The following is a 17,809-nucleotide window of genomic DNA, read 5'->3' as shown; positions in this document are numbered from 1 at the left end:
CATTGAGAGGTTCATGGAGCCTTGCAGGTAGGTGGGAACAGAACAAGAGGCTGCAGGGAAATCTGCCTCCTGAGCACGCTGGGGAGAAGCTGATTTACACCCCAGGTTTATATCCCTTTCAGAAAGCATTTTGCTTTGATTTTCCATATGCTACTTTCCTTCCTTCTAACTGTCTGTGCACGTGCCCCTTCCCCAGTGAGAGCTGCTCAGGCCATGAAGGTTCAGTTCCTTTTCCTCTCCAGGTCCTGCCTGTCCACAGCCACAGGAGCTCCACAGGCTGGCTGTGCCCTGTCACAGAATCCTGTTTTGTCCCTTTTCACGTGGCTCCCTTTCATTGCACTGACACCATGAGCAACTCACCACACACCCTCTGCCACAACAATTTCCCCCCAGTTCCCACTGCCTGTCTCACCCCTGTTTCACTGCTGCCATTATGACAGAAAAGCAATTTTCAAAGTCCTGTTTCTCCCCACATTTCCATTGTATCTGTCAATTTCTATATGTATATTCTATAATTCTACTCTATTCTGTAATTCTGTATGTTTTTTTCCTTTTTCCTATTTTTTCTACCTTTTCATGCCTATTTCCCCTACTCCAGACTCAGTCCTTAAAATCCTCTCCTTTCTTATAATGCAGTTTATATATTAAGATACAGAAATATATCACAGAACTGCACCAAGTATTAAGGAGTTGTATGACATAATGTGCTTTTTTGGCATTAATAAATACTTTGCTGTGTCCAAATGCAAATGTGCCAAGTGTTAAGGAAGAAAACACACAGTGATGAACTTGTTTGACTCGACACACATTATGCTACTAAATTCAAAGTGGTCCTGCTGACAGATAAAAGAATCATTTCCCTAAAGCAATTAAGTTGCTTTTTTAACTCTTGGCCACATCAGGTATTTGCTGTCTCTGCTCACTGCAGGGGGTTGGACTAGATGGCCTTTAAAGGTCCCTTCCAATCCCAAATATTCTGACTACAAAAAGTCTCATTTGTTTTCTCAGTAGGTCAAATGTTTCTTCCCAACTTTCACTCTTCTCATCCAGTCTCCATCAGAATCTACAGAGCTCAGCTTTTAAATATGAGACAAACTCAAAACTGTCACCCCTTAACAATTTTATACATAAACCCAAAAAATTCTGCTCCCCAACTCTGCAATCTTGTATTAAAAAACCCCAAAAAACAACAAAGAACACGTGAAGAATGGGGTTGTTTCTCTTCTGCCCCTGTACAAGGGACTAAGAGAATTACAATTAGCCATCAGTTCATCTCCTTTAAGGCAATTATCTAATTTGAAGGAGAACCAAGTTTCAGGAGTGCATTTCACATCAGCCTTAAGAAAAGGTGGCAGCATTCCCTGGACAAAAAACAAGGCAAGCAGACTAAAAATCAGCATGGAGATGCTTTCAAAGGGAGGCCGTGGGTCTCTGAGCTGATGGTTTCCTAAGGTGAAAGACAAGCAACAATTCAGGAAAACAAAAATGAGACACCAGAAACAAGATCTTGTGTATGAGACCTGCAGTAAACAGGCCCTGCTGTTTCCAAAACCTTTCGAGTAGTGTTTGAGAGATTAGACAGCAAATACTTTAATTTTTCAAGTATGATTAATGGAATCCATGATTACTTTAAGACATGCTCATTCAGTATGCACATTTGTGGTAATGATATCTTATTATTATGGTAATAGTGTTCTTACATAAACATGCATAATAGGTTTTAAAGGTGCTACACATGATAATTATTAGTTATCACAATGTCAGTTGCTTAAGGAAAATGTTTAATTACAGGTTAAACTGATCAGATGCATGTTTTGTTTAATGCATAGCTTTGAGGAACAGATAAGAGAAGCATCTCGGGGCTTGTCCATGCAGTCTGGAATTAAAATTCCAAGACAGAACTGCAGTAATCCTTGTCTAGGCACAGGAGAGTTTCTTCAGGTGCTAGAAGAAGAAAAAAATCTTGTTCTACAGATCTTAGATTATAAAGGAGTGAAACTGGGCTGAAAAGAACAAAGAATCAAAGGAGATTTAGCAAATAAAGGGAGATGGATAGAACTCTGAGAAAAATAAAAAGAGGATTGTGGCAACAGGAAAGAGAGATCATTAGAGGTTTACAGCAAAGGCCACCTGTGGCAGCATGAAGAGAAGAGCTGGTGATGGCACTGATGGCAGGACTGGGACACGAGTGACAAGCAGGGTGGGAGCAGAGCAGGACACAACTCCAGGTAAAGCCAAACTCCTACAAGCTCCAGTGCTGCTTTCTGTTCCAGGGAGTACAGAGAGCACAGGATCTGAAGAGCCAAGACAGCTGTTATCTCCAGAACATAGAGCTGTGAGGAAGAAGTCTCACTGCAGACAGACATCAGGGATTTGATTGTTTCCAAGGAAGCTTTCACATAAGCTGGAAAACAAAAAACAACCCAGCCACTGACAGTAAAAAACAAATGCAGGACTTGGGAGGGGAGTACATCCAGCCACAAAATCCTCTCATTTTTCCCAAATGATGAAGAAAAAAAAAAGATGCTTCTGTATACTATGTCCATCAGTCAGCACTATGTAAGGAAAAAGGTTAAAGAAAGAGTGTTAATAGCTCAGACCTTCCCATCTGCCTGGTACTTCCCTTACATGCAGTACTCTTGTTTTAGCAGTTATGTTAAAAAGACCAAACAACTCAAAGAGAACTTGTAAATATAAAAATCAGCAGTCTGCTCCTCATTCTGAACGATGGTGGTACTGCATACCCAATCATGGCAGGGGAATTACAGATCTAAAACACTCTGCAGATTACTTGCAAACAGGGGAGTCAATGTCACTGCCCAGAGCAGCTGTGGCTGCCCCTGGATCCCTGGAAGTGGCCAAGGCCAGGCTGGACAGAGCTTGGAGCAGCCTGGGACAGTGGAAGGTGTCCCTGGCTGAAAATGGCTGATCTTTAAGGTCCCAACCCAAAGTGTTCCATGGTTCTATGAAAGATTCACACTGGCAGCACAGCCTCTCAAAGTGCAGTCAGTAACATCACACAGTGGAATGGAAAGTGACTTTTCCTGCATAGGCACAAGCTCCAGCTTGCTTTTGTTTTTGTAAACAATAGAAGGATTATTTCTACTGGCTCATCAATTTGGCTTTGCATTCACAGACGTACACAAACATCCCCTGTTCTGAAGTACCCAGTGTAAACAAGGTGTAAGACACGGCACAACCCAGCCAAGTCTCCCTGCTATCTCCCCTGGCTCATCCCAGCCAAGTGACAGCTCAGAGCTGCCAGGGCACATCAAGCTGTTGCTGCCCCAGCACAGCAGGAAAGGAACAAGCACAGGACCCTCAGTGTCACAAACACTGACAGCAGCTCTGCTGGCCAGCCTGGTGCTCGAATGGGACCCGACTGATCTTGGAATGAGCTAAAAGTGATGCTGCTCACATGTGGTTAGGGCCCACTCATCGTGCCAGTGGGAATCAGTGCTCCATGCTGGCAGGGCTGACAAGCCCTGTTTTAGAGTGTGAAGCACTTTACATTAATTATCTTTAAGCCTTGCAGGCAAGATAAACAAGTCTCAGAGGCAGCAGAGCCGTGTCAAGCACGGACGTGCCTGCGGAGGGCGCGGGGCTGTGTCCGGCCCTGCCGCTCCTCGGGATGCATTCAAACATTCCAGCACAAACCAGCAGCCTGCTGTGCCACTCTGCAGGGCTGACACATACAGAAAGGGCTGTTATTTAACTTATCTCCACTCAGCAGGAGCTCTGGACACACAGGGTCCATCTCATAGTAAAGCTGCTGCATTAAGCAAAAGGCTTCCTGTCTGCTGCATCACAAGAGCCTTAATTTTATATCTTTAACACACAAGGAGTTCCACATTTAAAGAGAAAGCATCAGGCTATATTTACACCACCTTTCTCCACAAGGCCTGGCAAAACTCAGCAGAGAAAGTTTCACAGACAGCCTCTTTCTTTGATAAAACAGATAAGATACCAAGCAATACAACCAGACCAGTATCCCCACATTAAATGAGCTCCAAATTACATAGCTGGCAGCACTGCTTACAATTTCCCACAATTATTCATTTAGCCAGAGGCACTGCAAGTATTAAGACAACTCTAGAGTTAATATTATCTCAGACATCACCAGATATTATCCCAGAGTCTCAGCAGTTCAGATACAGAGAGTGTGCAAATTTACTATCTGTGAGACATTGAAATGTCAGTTACACTATAAGGAAAAATGAAATTTTCTGCCTTGCCACCAAGACTGGTTGAGGACGGGCTGCAATAGGACATCAGTGGTGTTTCTGCAGGGTCTGTCACTAGTGAACACAAGGGCACCTGCAGAGGGACAGGCTCTCCACACCCTTCAGATGGTCTCATTTCCCCCTGCTCACAGTGGCTCTTGCTGGATTCCATCCATCACTGTCTTCCAGCCTAAGCCTTATCTGCCCAGATATCAGGGGTACAGAGAGACATTGTTCAACATCCAGATAATGCCAGATGAGTTCCCCATGGAACTCTGTCAGGATCCTGATGTACATTCATATCCCTATGGCAGTAAGTCTACAGCTCAAGTTCTCTCAAAGCACAAAGCTCAACAAGTTACAGCCAAACACAAAAGCAGAAGATAAAGTGAGCTCATACAAGAATGACACAGCTGGCAAAGCACCCAGCTAGTCCATCAAGAACAAAATAAACTGTGCTCTGCTAAAATTCAGATGCAGCTTCTATCTACTGTCAAACAGCTACTGGAGCAACCAAACTGGTGATCTTTGGGGAAAGCTTGAAGCTGGTAACTGAGATCGAACTGGTCACTGACCAGCATATTCTGAGAGCCAGGGGTGAAGGATAAAGCAGAGGAAAGGCACATTCAAACAATGGCTGTAACAGAACTTAAACTTCAAGAGTTTAACCCAAAAGTAGCACAATTCCTTCAGCAAGGTAACTAACAATGAGAAACATCCCTCCACACCTGATGTGCACTTTCAGGCAGCTTGAAAGAAAAAAAAAAAAAAAAAAAAAAAAAAATAAATTTTATAAAAAAAAAAAAAAAAAAAGAAAAGATTGAATTCTTATGATACAGAATTGACAGACAATTTGATTTTAATAAAATATTCAAGACATGAAAGAGTCTAGGTTTGATCAGGCCTGACTGGTAAGACACAAGAGCAATAATGATGATGGCACTGAATACTAAAGCAGAATTCATTAATGCAGAAACAGCTCGAGTCAACAGGCACAAAATTGCATAAATGGTCCAACAATGAGGTTAGATCACAAAACCCCTCCAGTTCAGGAAAAGAACCCTTATAAATGGACATTTAGGTGCAATAATAAGAAACTCATCACACTAAAGGCACCATCCATTTTGCCCAAACCACTCTTTAAAAAGTCATGGGTTACAAAAGAACTTGAGCCTCAGAATCTGCCCAGAGACAAGAGACTAAGGCTCAATTACACCTTTTAGAGTGTTTTATAGCATCTCACATACTTCACCATTTATTATTTCACTTTCAAGGTTATTTATAATGAGTGCTTCAATTATACACTAGTCAGTGACCTCCAATCATAGTGAAATAGCTTTGAAAAAGCAAGTTCAGGATCAGGGAACAAAAATACTCCAAAGGAAGTTCTGAAGGAAATTCAGAGCAGAAAATAATCTGGGTAAGTATTAATAGTGCCACCCACTTTGCCTGTCATGCACACTGCTGTATTACAGACCATGACAACAACTCACTTTACACAGTTTTTACTGCTGAAGTACCTTACTACAGACTTTTACCCCAATTCCCCACAAGTTTGGGCAATCTGTGCACAGATTTTATTTCATCCAGATCTGGGAACACAACTATTCCTATCAGGCTAAAACTTAAAGCACAATACTACCATGAAGTTTCAGGCATGAACTGAGAAATACACACAGCACCTGAACCCTTTCATGGCAGCAAAAGGCCCTCACTCAGAAGAGCACAGAAAATATTTTATAATAATCACAAATATGAATAAGTAAAATCTACTAAATTTCTTTCCAGCTTTTATTAGCTGGTTAGCTCATCATACTCTACTAGGAGAGCTGAAAGAATCACAGACAAGGTCATACAATTAACAGAGATAAAAACAAACAGAACCATCCAAGAGTTTCATGGGCTCAGTTTATTATACACTTTTATAGTAAGAGGGAGAAGCCATAAATAACTCCATTAAAATATCATTAGCTCTGATCAATGAGTACAGAAGATAATGGAAGAATGTTAGTAAAGGAAAAACAGGATCATTTTCTTCAGAACTCAGGTAACAATTGACCTAAACTTTAACTAATCTTCTACCTTATCTGCAATAAAAGACAGATGAGTGTAAACACAACAGCAACAACAGAACATTTGTTCACAGCAATTAGTCCTGGATTAATCACTGTTTTCATAGGAAAGAAACAAACCACCTCCCCAGCATATCAAAGACTACTTAATTTCTAAACTTCAAGTCAGTACTCAAAAAAGTAAGTGCTCAGTCTGTGCAAGATCTTTTGTGCAACTGCAGGTAGGAATTCTTGCTTTCTGTCTCTCAAGATGATGGACTCTGATTTTTAGCCTAAATAACCAGGCTTTACACAGTTACACTGTCCATGTCCACAGTGACTGTTAATCATTTCCCTTCTAACAGCTCCTGGAAACAGCAGGCAACTTCATCAAATTTAAGAGCAACGAGAATTTTGAATTCCTACATACTTCATGAAAAGAAGCAGAGGGATGAATAATGAGCCTCCTGGGACAAGGCTGGCAGGGACACAGCTATTGTAGGGGGCCAGGGCAGGCACCCACCAGCCAGCTGATCCATGCTAATTCCAGCTGTGGATACACCTCGTGCCTGGTGGAGGTGTCAAAGGATGTGGGGAAGGGACAAGAGCACAAGGCTTGGGCTGGGAAGTTTATAAAGTCTTTTTTCCTCCTTTCCTCACACATACCAGACCAAGCAGAGACTGGAAAAGCATTCCCTGCACAGTAAATCTTCACTGCAAACAGGAAAACCACACTGAAAAATCAGTGCTGGGTTCAAGAAGGTCTGGAAAATGCATCTCCCTGTGAGCAGCATGCCTCCACTTCAAGTGGAGAGGAGCAGAAAAGCTGAAATGCAGCACCAGGAGACTACTCTGGGCATGACAAACCCCCTTTCTGTGCAGGTGACCAAACACAGCCCTGCCCCATAAACAACGGCTGATGGGGAGAATCCAGAGGGCTTAAGGGGAACATAAAATGCTTTAATCTTGGAATTCTGGCTTTCAAAGGGCATTACATGGATTCTGAAACCAAGAGAATGATGTACTTACACTGCAATCCAACTGGCAGTCTTGTAAACATGAACTGCTATCTACATAGCTTAAAGTATTACAGTTTGTTAACCATAAATCAAATAGAAAACAGCACCAGCGTTTCAATTTAAGTGACTTCTTTTATGTTAATAAGTCTCAATGTTTCAAGTGACTTTCCCCCCTTATTTATTCTGAAATTCCACAGTGCTTCTTTCATAATGAATCTAAATACTGCATGAGCTGAACTTCACATTTATAAATATTTTAAAAAAAGATGAAGCTTTCCAATATAACATCTTACTTTCATTACTTGGTCTTTTTGATAAGTTGAAACCAAACAGCTCGTGGATTATAAAAGAAATCAAATACAGCTTACTTATGTAGATGATATTATGAAAATATTCGTAAGAGAAAACAGACTTGGAATTAATATTGCACTATAAAAAGAAACTGAAGTGTATTTATATGTTTTAAGAATAGTTTAACAGAGCTCTGTTGCCAAAACAGCTCCAGTAAGTTGCAGCCAATCCAAACATCTAATAATGGCACAGCTTCCAAAGTCATATATGATAAACACAAATAATGAAAGATGAATAGATAACTCACCACAAAACAGATGCAGAGAGAGATTTTATAAAATGATAGTACTATTGGCTGTGTTACAGAAATGGAACACTGAGATGTACTAGCCCCATTTCCATCAAGTTTCTTTGCTGCCATTACCTAGAATTTGGTCTTCACCATCACTGCTGGTGATCTAGGAGAAAGCTCTTCTCATGCTGCAGATTAGACAATTTGTGTTACAGTATGGGAGTGAAAGGTACTCACACAGCAGGGCAGAAAATGTGAATTTTAGTCTCAGGATAATGCTAGCAAAGTCCTGTATTACAAAAATAACAACAATGGCAGGGAACAGGCTTAAAGGCACAATTACAAACATTACTCCAACATGATCCTACCCCTTCACAATGGATTTATCCACCCAAAAACACAGTGGGGCTGATCAGAGTTTAACTCTTCCACTGCTTCATCGCTGCCACTGACACCCGGAACACCTGAAGGGAAAACTCCACCTGCAGCCCCCTTACTCTCAGTCCATCCTCAACTCACAGTCTGAACAGGAAAAGACACCAAACCCGACCTTCTTGCAAGCTGCTGGCAGGAAAGCAGATTTTTGCAAGGGCCTGGAGTGAAGAGCCTGCTCCCAGCTCCCCCCGGTGTGCTCGGGCACCTGCTCCCAGCTGCTCTGGGGCACCACTGAACACGGGGAATGGTTTGAAACTGCAGCAGGGTTTGGTTAGGTATAAGAACGGTTTTTAACAATGAGGGTGATAAAACACTGGAAAAGGCTGCCCAGAGCAGCTGTGGCTGCTCCATCCCTGGAAATCTTCAAGGCCAGGTTGGAGAGGGCTTGGAGCAACGTGACTGTGCTGAGGATGTCCCAGCTCACTGCAGCAGGGCTGGACTGGATGCCTGTAAAGGTCCCTCCCAGCCCAAACTGTTCCATGATCATGCCTCATAGAAAAAAATTATTAAGTTAGCTGCTGAGCAGGTTGGAAACAAAGCAGGAAGATGTTCCCCAGCCTGGAGCTCAGCTTCCCCCTCAGACCAGAGCAGCACATTCCACCTGCTCAGAAAGACAAGGACTGCACGAGCTCATCCTCCCCCTCATCAAACCAGAAATGCACTCAGCTGGGCTGTGCTGCCTGAACAGACACGACACAGATCACTGACCCTTCTGCAGGCACACAGGAACTGCCTCCCAACAACTTGGAAAATCAAAGCAGTAGCCTGAGGGGGGAAAAAAATGGCTTTGTTCTTTGCCTTCTCTGCCCACAGCAAGGTGCATTCAGACACAGCCTGAAGGAAGCTGAGCTATAGAAAAGTGATGGAATAAATAGGAAAAAACAACAGAGGGCAGGAGAGCAAAAACATCAAAGGAAACTGCAGCTAGCAGCTGGAAGGAAAGATTAAATCCCTTGTTAAAAATCCATGTTTTACAGGGCTTGCTAAAACATACATGAGAGGGAATTTCTGGTATAATACACACCTGTCTATCACCTTTCTGAGCCCTCAGGGCAGTGTTCTGCCTTAAGGCTCTTAGGTCAGAGCACCGTGTTAGTTGGGTATTGTTATTTACAAGTGCTCTGTGTGCACCTCCTGCTTTACAGACAGCTGAAGTGACAGCTCAGGCCTCAAACAAGATGCAGGACCTAAGGAGAAGCATTGGTAGCAAACAGAAATTGTATTTGTATTAAAAACATGCATCAAAACACTGAAAGAGGAGACACACAGAATGTGCCTGCAAATTATTAGTTACTCTTCTTAAATCCAAGAACTGTGATCCAAGGTGTAAGAGCAGATGACTTGGGATGAAAATAAATAAATTTGGGGGTTCTACCAACAGTCAATGTACTCTCTAATGAACTGGTGAAGTCCTACCTAAGCTTTAAGGAAAATGATAGCATTTAATGTTTTAGTAGCATAATAAACTGCTCAGAATCTCCAATACTTCCTGCATCAGACCCAGAACTCGGGTTTGAACCAAAAGGTGTTGATGTGAGCTGCGCAATTTTGATAGAAACAAGAAAGACTGTACAGAATTGCCCAACAACACAGGAAGAATGAGTCAACTCAATTAGTTTTCACTAGGAAAATGTGAAAATTTATTGCTGTCTGAATTTTTCCTGTTCAAATAGACTGTGTGATTTTTTTTTTTTAATACAACTCAATGGCTAAAACCTGAAATCTCTCTCCCATCATACTTGTAGACAAGTCCAATCAACCTTTAATTTTCTTACCAATGCACTCCTAAGTTTATTTGATGTCTTGACTTAACACAGGTCACTCAGACATTTACATTCATGAAGTATTTCCCCCCCTAATCCTCTCAATTTTTCAACATCTTTTTGAACAAGTACTAGAATCAGTGTTTTAACACAGTCTTACAAATGATGCATTTTAAGGTCATGCCACTTCCTTCTTCTAAATGATACTACTCTGCTTCTTCAGCTGAAGAGCACTCACCCTCTCACCTGCTCAGGTTCAAACAGTTCTCAAGCATGACCCAACCTATTTTTCTGAAGCTGTTGCCCTCAGCTGTCTTTTATTCTCCAATCCATAACTGTGCTCTGTAAGCTTTTACTGAGTGTGTCATTTTAGACTCGCTTGTATTAAAATGCACATTGTTCAAATAAGCACTTATGGCCAGTCTGGGGCAGCCTGGGCAATTCATTTTACACCTTTCAATAAATAAGTAACATTTAACACCACGAAAAAAATTCTAACAGGACACATTATGTATTTTCTTACAGATTTTTAAATATGCATTAAATTAATCTCAAAGACCATCTGAAGCAGCCACTCATTATTGGTAAGAGCAGCTGGGACAGCTCAAAGTTAATTCAGCACTCCAGGCCACCAAGGAAGTGAATGGGAGGCAAACCCAGCACAGCACGAGCACTCCAAGCAGGCAGCAAACAGTGCTGCACACTGAGCTGCCTGCCAGCAGCAGCAATGCCAGCTTGTAAAACCTGCTAAGAAGGAATTACAATAATTGGGGATTGTAGTCCTGAGCTACAGTAATTGGGGATTGTAGTCCTGAGCTCCTGCAGCAAGAACTCTCAGGACAGTCAGGGTGCAGCCCCAGCTGCCTCACTGTGTTCCAGGTGTGACCACGAGCAGCACCAAGGTTTTGGGCTTTGTCCTTGTACCTGCATGGCTCTCACCAAAGCAGAACAGCAAAGGAAAGAATAACCTTCAAATTAAAAATCTTCAAAGTAGGAGGGTTTTTGTTTTGCAGGGAGTGGGGGAAGAGAATTATGTGGCTTTAGTGCATCCCACAATGACATTATCACTAAAAAGCTACCGTCAAAAATATAATCCTCTCACTACAAAACAGATCAAGTCAAGGGGTTTTGTGATGGGGTTGTTACACTACCTGATAAGTGAACACAACTGGCTACAGCAGAACATAAGCTAAAAACACATGCTAATGGCAAAGCTGCTTTCAAAGCAGCACCATGAAAACCATTTGGCTTTTCTCTGCACCACACACTCTGCAAACTGGAGTTTTTATCAAACCTGAAACCACTGCAGCCTCCACTAAACCAAGGCTGACATGCAATGAAGGTGAAGTCGAACCCAAACCCAGCCAGAGCAGGACAGCTGCCCATGAGCCTGTAACACAACACCACCAGGGGCATTTTCCCTCACGCCTCAACTGGATGAAGTGCTGTAAACGTGCTGTACAAATCAGATTAATCCCACAGAGCCAAGAGGCAGGATTTTCATCCAGAATATATTACTGCTTATGCCTTTGTTCTTTGGAATCACGGCTGCTGGATCCAGGAGGTTAACAGCTGAAAATTAGCATATTTCTCTAACATTTGAGAATGCTTTAAAGCACCAATTCATTCTTATTATGTGTTAACACATTCCCTCTTCCCCCATCACAAATCAAAAATTTAATACACTAACATTAGCAGTGCACCCTTTGAAAACTTTTAGGACAGTTTTGTTCCTGAATTCTCCTACCTGAACTCAGTATTTTCACAGCAGAGGTGCTGACACTACGAGGAAAACTCCCTTCACTCCTCATTTCGTAGGACAGTCCTGAGTTACACAGGTTACAACTAAACCCTTCCTAGGAACATGGAAGCGCCATAAAGGTGAAATAGGACTTCATGAGTATAGGCAGGTTTAGATGGGATATTAGGAACAAATTCTTCCCTGTGAGGGTGGTGAGGCCCTGGCACAGCTGTGGCTGCCCCTGGATCCCTGGCAGTGCCCAAGGCCAGGTTGGACACTGCGGCTGGGAGCAGCCTGGGACAGTGGAATTAGTCCCTGCCCATGGCAGGAGGTGGAATAGGATGACCTTTAAGGTCCCCTCCAACACAAACCATTCTATTAATCCATGAATATCAACCCTACAAGCAGCAAAAAGCAAATAACAAAAGACTTTTAAAAGCCTGGCTTGTGTCTTTTCAAGCGTTTTGAGCTTTTCAAAACCCCAAAACAATAAAGAAAACAAAAATGCCAAGAAGAAACAGCTGCAAAAGATCTTGACACAATCAAGATCTTTTCTACACACTTTGAAACATTTTTCAAAGTTTTCCAGATTTTAGCAAATAATAACCAAATCAAATTTATTCAGTTTGCAGATAAATGATCCATTTCACAAATTATTTTAACACACCATTGGAATTTATGTTGAAATTCTATTTACATTCACTGAAAGATCATATTTGACTACAGAAGCTTAAAGATGTTTATATGTTACAAAATATTTCCCCAAATCTAGCAAAAGCCTGATAAAGAAAACAAAAATGCCAAGAAGAAACAGCTGCAAAAGTGACACAATCAAGATCTTTTCTACACACTTTGAAACATTTTTCAAAGTTTTCCAGATTTTAGCAAATAATAACCAAATCAAATTTATTCAGTTTGCAGATAAATGATCCATTTCACAATTTTAACACACCATTGGAATTTAAGTTGAAATTCTATTTACATTCACTGAAAGATCATATTTGACTACAGAAGCTTAAAGATGTTTATATGTTACAAAATATTTCCCCAAATCTAGCAAAAGCCTGAGGTAAAGCCAACGCAATAGACTGAGACTACAATACTTAAATTTGAGTTCTTTACTCCCTTGTGCACTTTAGGATCTGATGTGAGACAGGCAGTAAAAATCCTGTATCTTACAAATCTTTTTTTTCTCAGAGTCCTGGACTCCTTCATGCCTTTGCAGCATCAGGCCAACATTACACTGTATTGATTAAGCAAGGGATTCAGAAAACCTGGGGAAAAGAAAAGGGGGCCTGAACAATCACAGTCGATCTCATCACCTCTGTGACATGCTGTGAATGTAATTAATCCTACATTTATTTAGGAGAAATTCACATCCTACACATCAAGCAGCAACTCCCTGCTGGCTTCAGACTGGGTAATTACAGTGTAACAAGGACAAGGCTTCCATTGTAAGGAAGAGATGAAAAGGAAAACAGACCTATGAGGCCAACCCACCTTTCAGGGGCTGTCTCACCTGCAAACCAGAAGAAGCAAATATGACACACTCAGGAGTATGTGATTTTAAATTAGTTAGTACCAATGAAGACAGCAGCTTCTACAGAGACTGTATAAATGCCACCTGGAATCCTGGTTTTCACTTTAAATCAAGGAGTCCATGCTCAAACTGGCACGTTACACCTACAGTCACCAAAATTAGCACCATCACATTTGTCTCAGGGTGCAGAGCACGTATTTGTGAAGGATAACAAAGCAAGTTGCAGATACAGTTCCATAGAACACAGCAAGGCAATTTAACAGCTCAGCTGTCTCAGCTCACAGCTCTCCCTCGCTGCACGTGTTGAAGCTACTACAAAATACAACACAAACAATGATCTTTATAATCTTATGCTAAGTTGGAAAGTAGAAAAACATACATGGGATCAAACATTCTCCTGCACACATCATACTATAAACCTATGAGAAAAAAAAAGAACGGTACAACAGGCAGGCTGGATGGATGAGTAACCTGGTCTTGTGGAAGTGTCCCTGCCCATGGCAAAGGGCTGGAAATTGGATGATCTTCACAGTCCCTTCCAATCCAAACCATTCTGTGATTCTATACTGAGAGCACCAAACCCTGGAAAACTGCCAGGAACACTCACAGCTTCACCTCCAGTTCAGGAACACAGATAATAGTCATTTACAAATATTAAAGCGGTACACGTTTAAAGCTAAATATGCATGTCAGTATTAGGTAAAAATACTTTAAATTGCCATGGGCTGGAGCTGTTCCCTGAGCAGGAGTGCAGAACTGCCTGTACTGCCTGCCTGGCCAAGGACTCGAGGAAGCTGTTCAGCTTCCCACCCGTGCCACGGCCAGCAGGCACATGTGTTCAACAGCAGCCAAAAACCCTCATGTGAATAGAGCCTGGCACAAAGGGGAACACAAAACACTGCAGAAAGACATCAGGCCACACAAAGGAACCTCAGCACAGCAAGAGACAGTGGGTAAACTCTTCTGACTTCTCTAAAGGACACAGCTCCTGTGGGGTCACAGACATAGACTAACAGGAGGGAGAAAAAGCTCTCCTGCACCAAATGCACACCTGGACTGCCCTGGTCCCAGCTGCCCATATTGCAGCCATCAACCAACCAGTGGGTTCCCCAAAAACCCTTCTCCTCTCCTTCATCCCCTTCTGCTTCAAGGAAGGTGTGAAAGATGGAGAAAACCCCAGTCTTAGAACAAAAATTCAGTTCTAATTTCACCTCAGAAAGGCTGCCATATGTATCAGAGTGGCTTGTAAAAGCTCGGACCTGAAGAACAAAAGCACGCAAACCAGGCAAATTAAATTTAATTTTATTATGGAAATGAAAGCAATAACAGAAGTGACAGCAGGGTGGATGATAAGCTCACTTAGCAGGGGGATCAAATGAAGTGATGACATGTCATTATGACCTCAGGGGTTAAAGATGCAATTTTCCATCTGGCTGCATCTGGCTTTTCAACAGAAATGTTGACACCACCTGCTGAGATTTACCACAAGCTGCCTTCATAGGTCTTTGTCAAGCTTTTGTTACCCAGGTTAACATTTACTTTTCCTCCTTTCTGATAAGTTTGGCTGAGCAACATGCTCCATTTCTTCTAAACCTAACAACACTTAAAAGGATTTACATGCCACTTACACAATGGATGGAATTATTAATAGTCACTTTACTAGCAGCTTGAAGAGAAATACTAAGAACCTAGAAAGCAGGTAAAACTGTCTTTAAGATTGCAAGCAGAGAGATGACATTTTAGCTACACTTGCTAATATCTTCCAGTGTCTAAGACATTTTGGAATCTACTTTTTGCTTAGTAACAGGCACCTGAAATAAAGTAATTTTGCTGGGGAAAAAAAAAAAAAAAAAAAAAAAAAAAAAAAAAAAAAAAAAACCCTAAAAAAATCCTTAGAATTCCAGACCCAGCTTGTACTCCCCATCCCCAATTGACTATTAGCCACCTGTATGTGTTTTATTCAGCACCTTCATAATTTCCAATTCTGGATACACTGTGCTTAAAATAAATCAGCTTTTGCCAGCCCAGTGACACATTCACTTATTCATCTAATTTACCCACAGCCAAACTATGATCTCAAACCAAATTTGTAATCAGCTATTGACACCCTGCTGGCTATAAGGACTTTTTTTCCACATGGCATATTTAAAAGCTAGGGGTGTTTCTCTTCATCTGGAATGGGACTGAGTGCTCTCTTTCACTGGATATATCCGTTATGGTTTTGCCTGTGCCCAAACTTTCTTCCTAAACCCAGAGATCTGTGCCAGCACAGGTGAGCTGAAGAGCTTGTTTCCAGCTGTTTTTAAATTGCCCAAATTCAGTACTAAGAAGAACCTACAATCTGTTTTAACAGTTTAAACAGAGGCCCCAATCTCCACCAGGAGTTTGTTGCTTACAGGGAAAGGAGAAGGAAAACCCTCCATGGATTTTGAGATTATCCTCAGCCACAAAAAGACATGAGGAAATGGAGACAAAGGAAGTAAATAAAGCATGTATGGAGCAAATAATAGTTAAGAAACGAAACAGGGGAAGTATCCAGACTGACTGGAGATGGAAATAACTTTAACAATGAATGACCACCACAGTAACATCTATAAACACCTTCCCCTCCCAAAACTCTTCCACCACAACAGCAATTATAGAATCACAGGATGGTTGGGGTGGGAAAGAAACTCAAAGCTCACCCTAATCCACCTCCCTACCATGGGCAGGGACACCTTCCACTGTCCCAGGCTGCTCCCAGCCCCAGTGTCCAACCTGGCTTTGGGCACTGCCGGGATCCAGGGGCAGCCACAGCTGCTCTGGGCACCCTGTGCCAGGGCTTCAGAGGGAATTACCAGAGGGATGTCACAACCTTCATCCCTGGAAGGGAAGATGCACCATCCTCCTCTCCAGGTGCCTCTCCTTGGGGAGCTGGGACCCCTTGCTTGAACAGACAAATCACCACCCTGTCAAGGTATGCCCTGAATGACAAGAGAGCTTAGCTGTTCCCTTCAACATAAAGGAACAAAACCAAGTGTTCCCATTCCCTGTGCACTTGCTGAACTTCAAACACTGCTGAACTGCACAGCAATGACTGCAGCATATGCTTAAATGCTGTCCTGATTCAGGCCTAAAAATAGGACTGGGTTCTGCAGCTCCTCTCTCTCTCTCTTGCTCTCCTAATGACAGACAGCCATTGTGCCATGTCACTCTGACAATAAGATAGCTTAATTGCCCTCTTTCCAGCAGCTGTCAGTTCTGCTTAACTGGGACATAATGTGAGAGTCTGGGAGGAAATGTGTTAATCTATCAGTCACTTATAGCTACTGTGCATTTTCCTGGGCTGGATTTAAAGAAAACTGGGTTTATGACTGACTTGCTAGTCATTATATTCATTGATATGGGCAGCAGAGGGTATTACTGCTTAATGACTCATTTCTTTGTGAAAGACCCATGAAATAACTTTCTCCTTTATTTACAGCACTTTTTCTGAATTTCCCCATACTTGGTGAATTTCCCACACATTTAAGGTGTGGTTGAAAAAGGCCTCTTCAAATTTGACAGTGTAAAATGAACAGGCTGTTTCAGGAATTCAGCAGGATTGATGAATCAAAATATTTGGAAATACCTGTAATTGTTTTAAATTATTTTATGTATTGTTAACTATAGGAACAGAGTCACTGAAAGCACACAGAGAGTAAGAATCAACATCTACAAACAATCATGAACAGCTATGAACTGAGGATCTTTAATTTTCCAAGAAGTACTGCTGGATCACACCTAAACGTAACAGCCTGTGGAGGCTGCCTCAATTCTGTCTCATTCCCCCTTCTGATCACAATTATTACCTCTATATCCCCTCTATACCACAAATTCCCTCTATATCCCCTCCCTGTCTTGTGCACTTCAGATATTTTATCCCCCAGAGTCTCCTGTTAAATACAAAGACTATTTTAGCCTCTGGTCCAGGAGTCTGCATTGCTGTATTAACAAATAAGACAATGACATCTTTTGTGTGTATATTAGTCATGCCTGTTCCAACTCACACCTTTTGTGGCTTTCAGAGAAGGCTGTGAAGGTATAAAAAGGAAGGAAAAATAATATAAAAGCTGTAAGAAAAACAGAATAAATCTGACAAGAACAATATAAAGCTTAGTAAGATTTGAACATGCAGCTTTGCTTTAATCATTTAATCCACGTCCCACTGTTTTCCTACTGGTACTTTTGGTTTTAAGCCATTAAAACATGCTGGTATTCCAACCAGTCTGGCTGCAAACTACAAAACTCTGGAAATAAGCTATGCTGAGTCCATTAAAAGAACACAGGTGAGACACAGAAGTACAAGGGTTTTGTCTGGAGGTGGCAAAATCCCTCCTTCCTTTGAAGTAGTGGAAGCCAAAGCTTCCCACAGTGCCAGGGAGAGCTGCAGGGGCAGGAGCACAGAGCACATGGGGATTTGTGACACTTGTTCT

The 17,809-nt window shown here is 41.9% G+C and overlaps 1 protein-coding gene across 2 annotated transcripts in view; it reads right to left on the bottom strand.

Moving 5' to 3' along the window:
* SHQ1 (SHQ1, H/ACA ribonucleoprotein assembly factor) overlaps positions 1–17,809 on the bottom strand; it is a 38,937-nt gene that overhangs the window by 2,678 nt on the left and 18,450 nt on the right. The window contains exon 12 of one of the 2 annotated variants that reach the window (XM_041466444.1): positions 17,280–17,407. The exons of the other annotated variant lie outside the window; for it this stretch is intronic. Within the exon in view, the coding sequence (XP_041322378.1) occupies positions 17,398–17,407 (10 nt within the window). The 3' untranslated portion in view covers positions 17,280–17,397. Of the gene's footprint in view, positions 1–17,279; positions 17,408–17,809 lie in introns of those variants that run through there. 2 annotated transcript variants of the gene reach the window in all.

The sequence above is a fragment of the Pyrgilauda ruficollis genome, unplaced genomic scaffold (genome assembly GCF_017590135.1).
Source record: "Pyrgilauda ruficollis isolate IOZ18807 unplaced genomic scaffold, ASM1759013v1 scaffold10, whole genome shotgun sequence".
Classification (NCBI taxonomy): Eukaryota; Metazoa; Chordata; class Aves; order Passeriformes; family Passeridae; genus Pyrgilauda; species Pyrgilauda ruficollis.
Note: the sequence above shows the minus strand (reverse complement) of the source record. Positions and strands in the feature narration are given on the sequence as shown.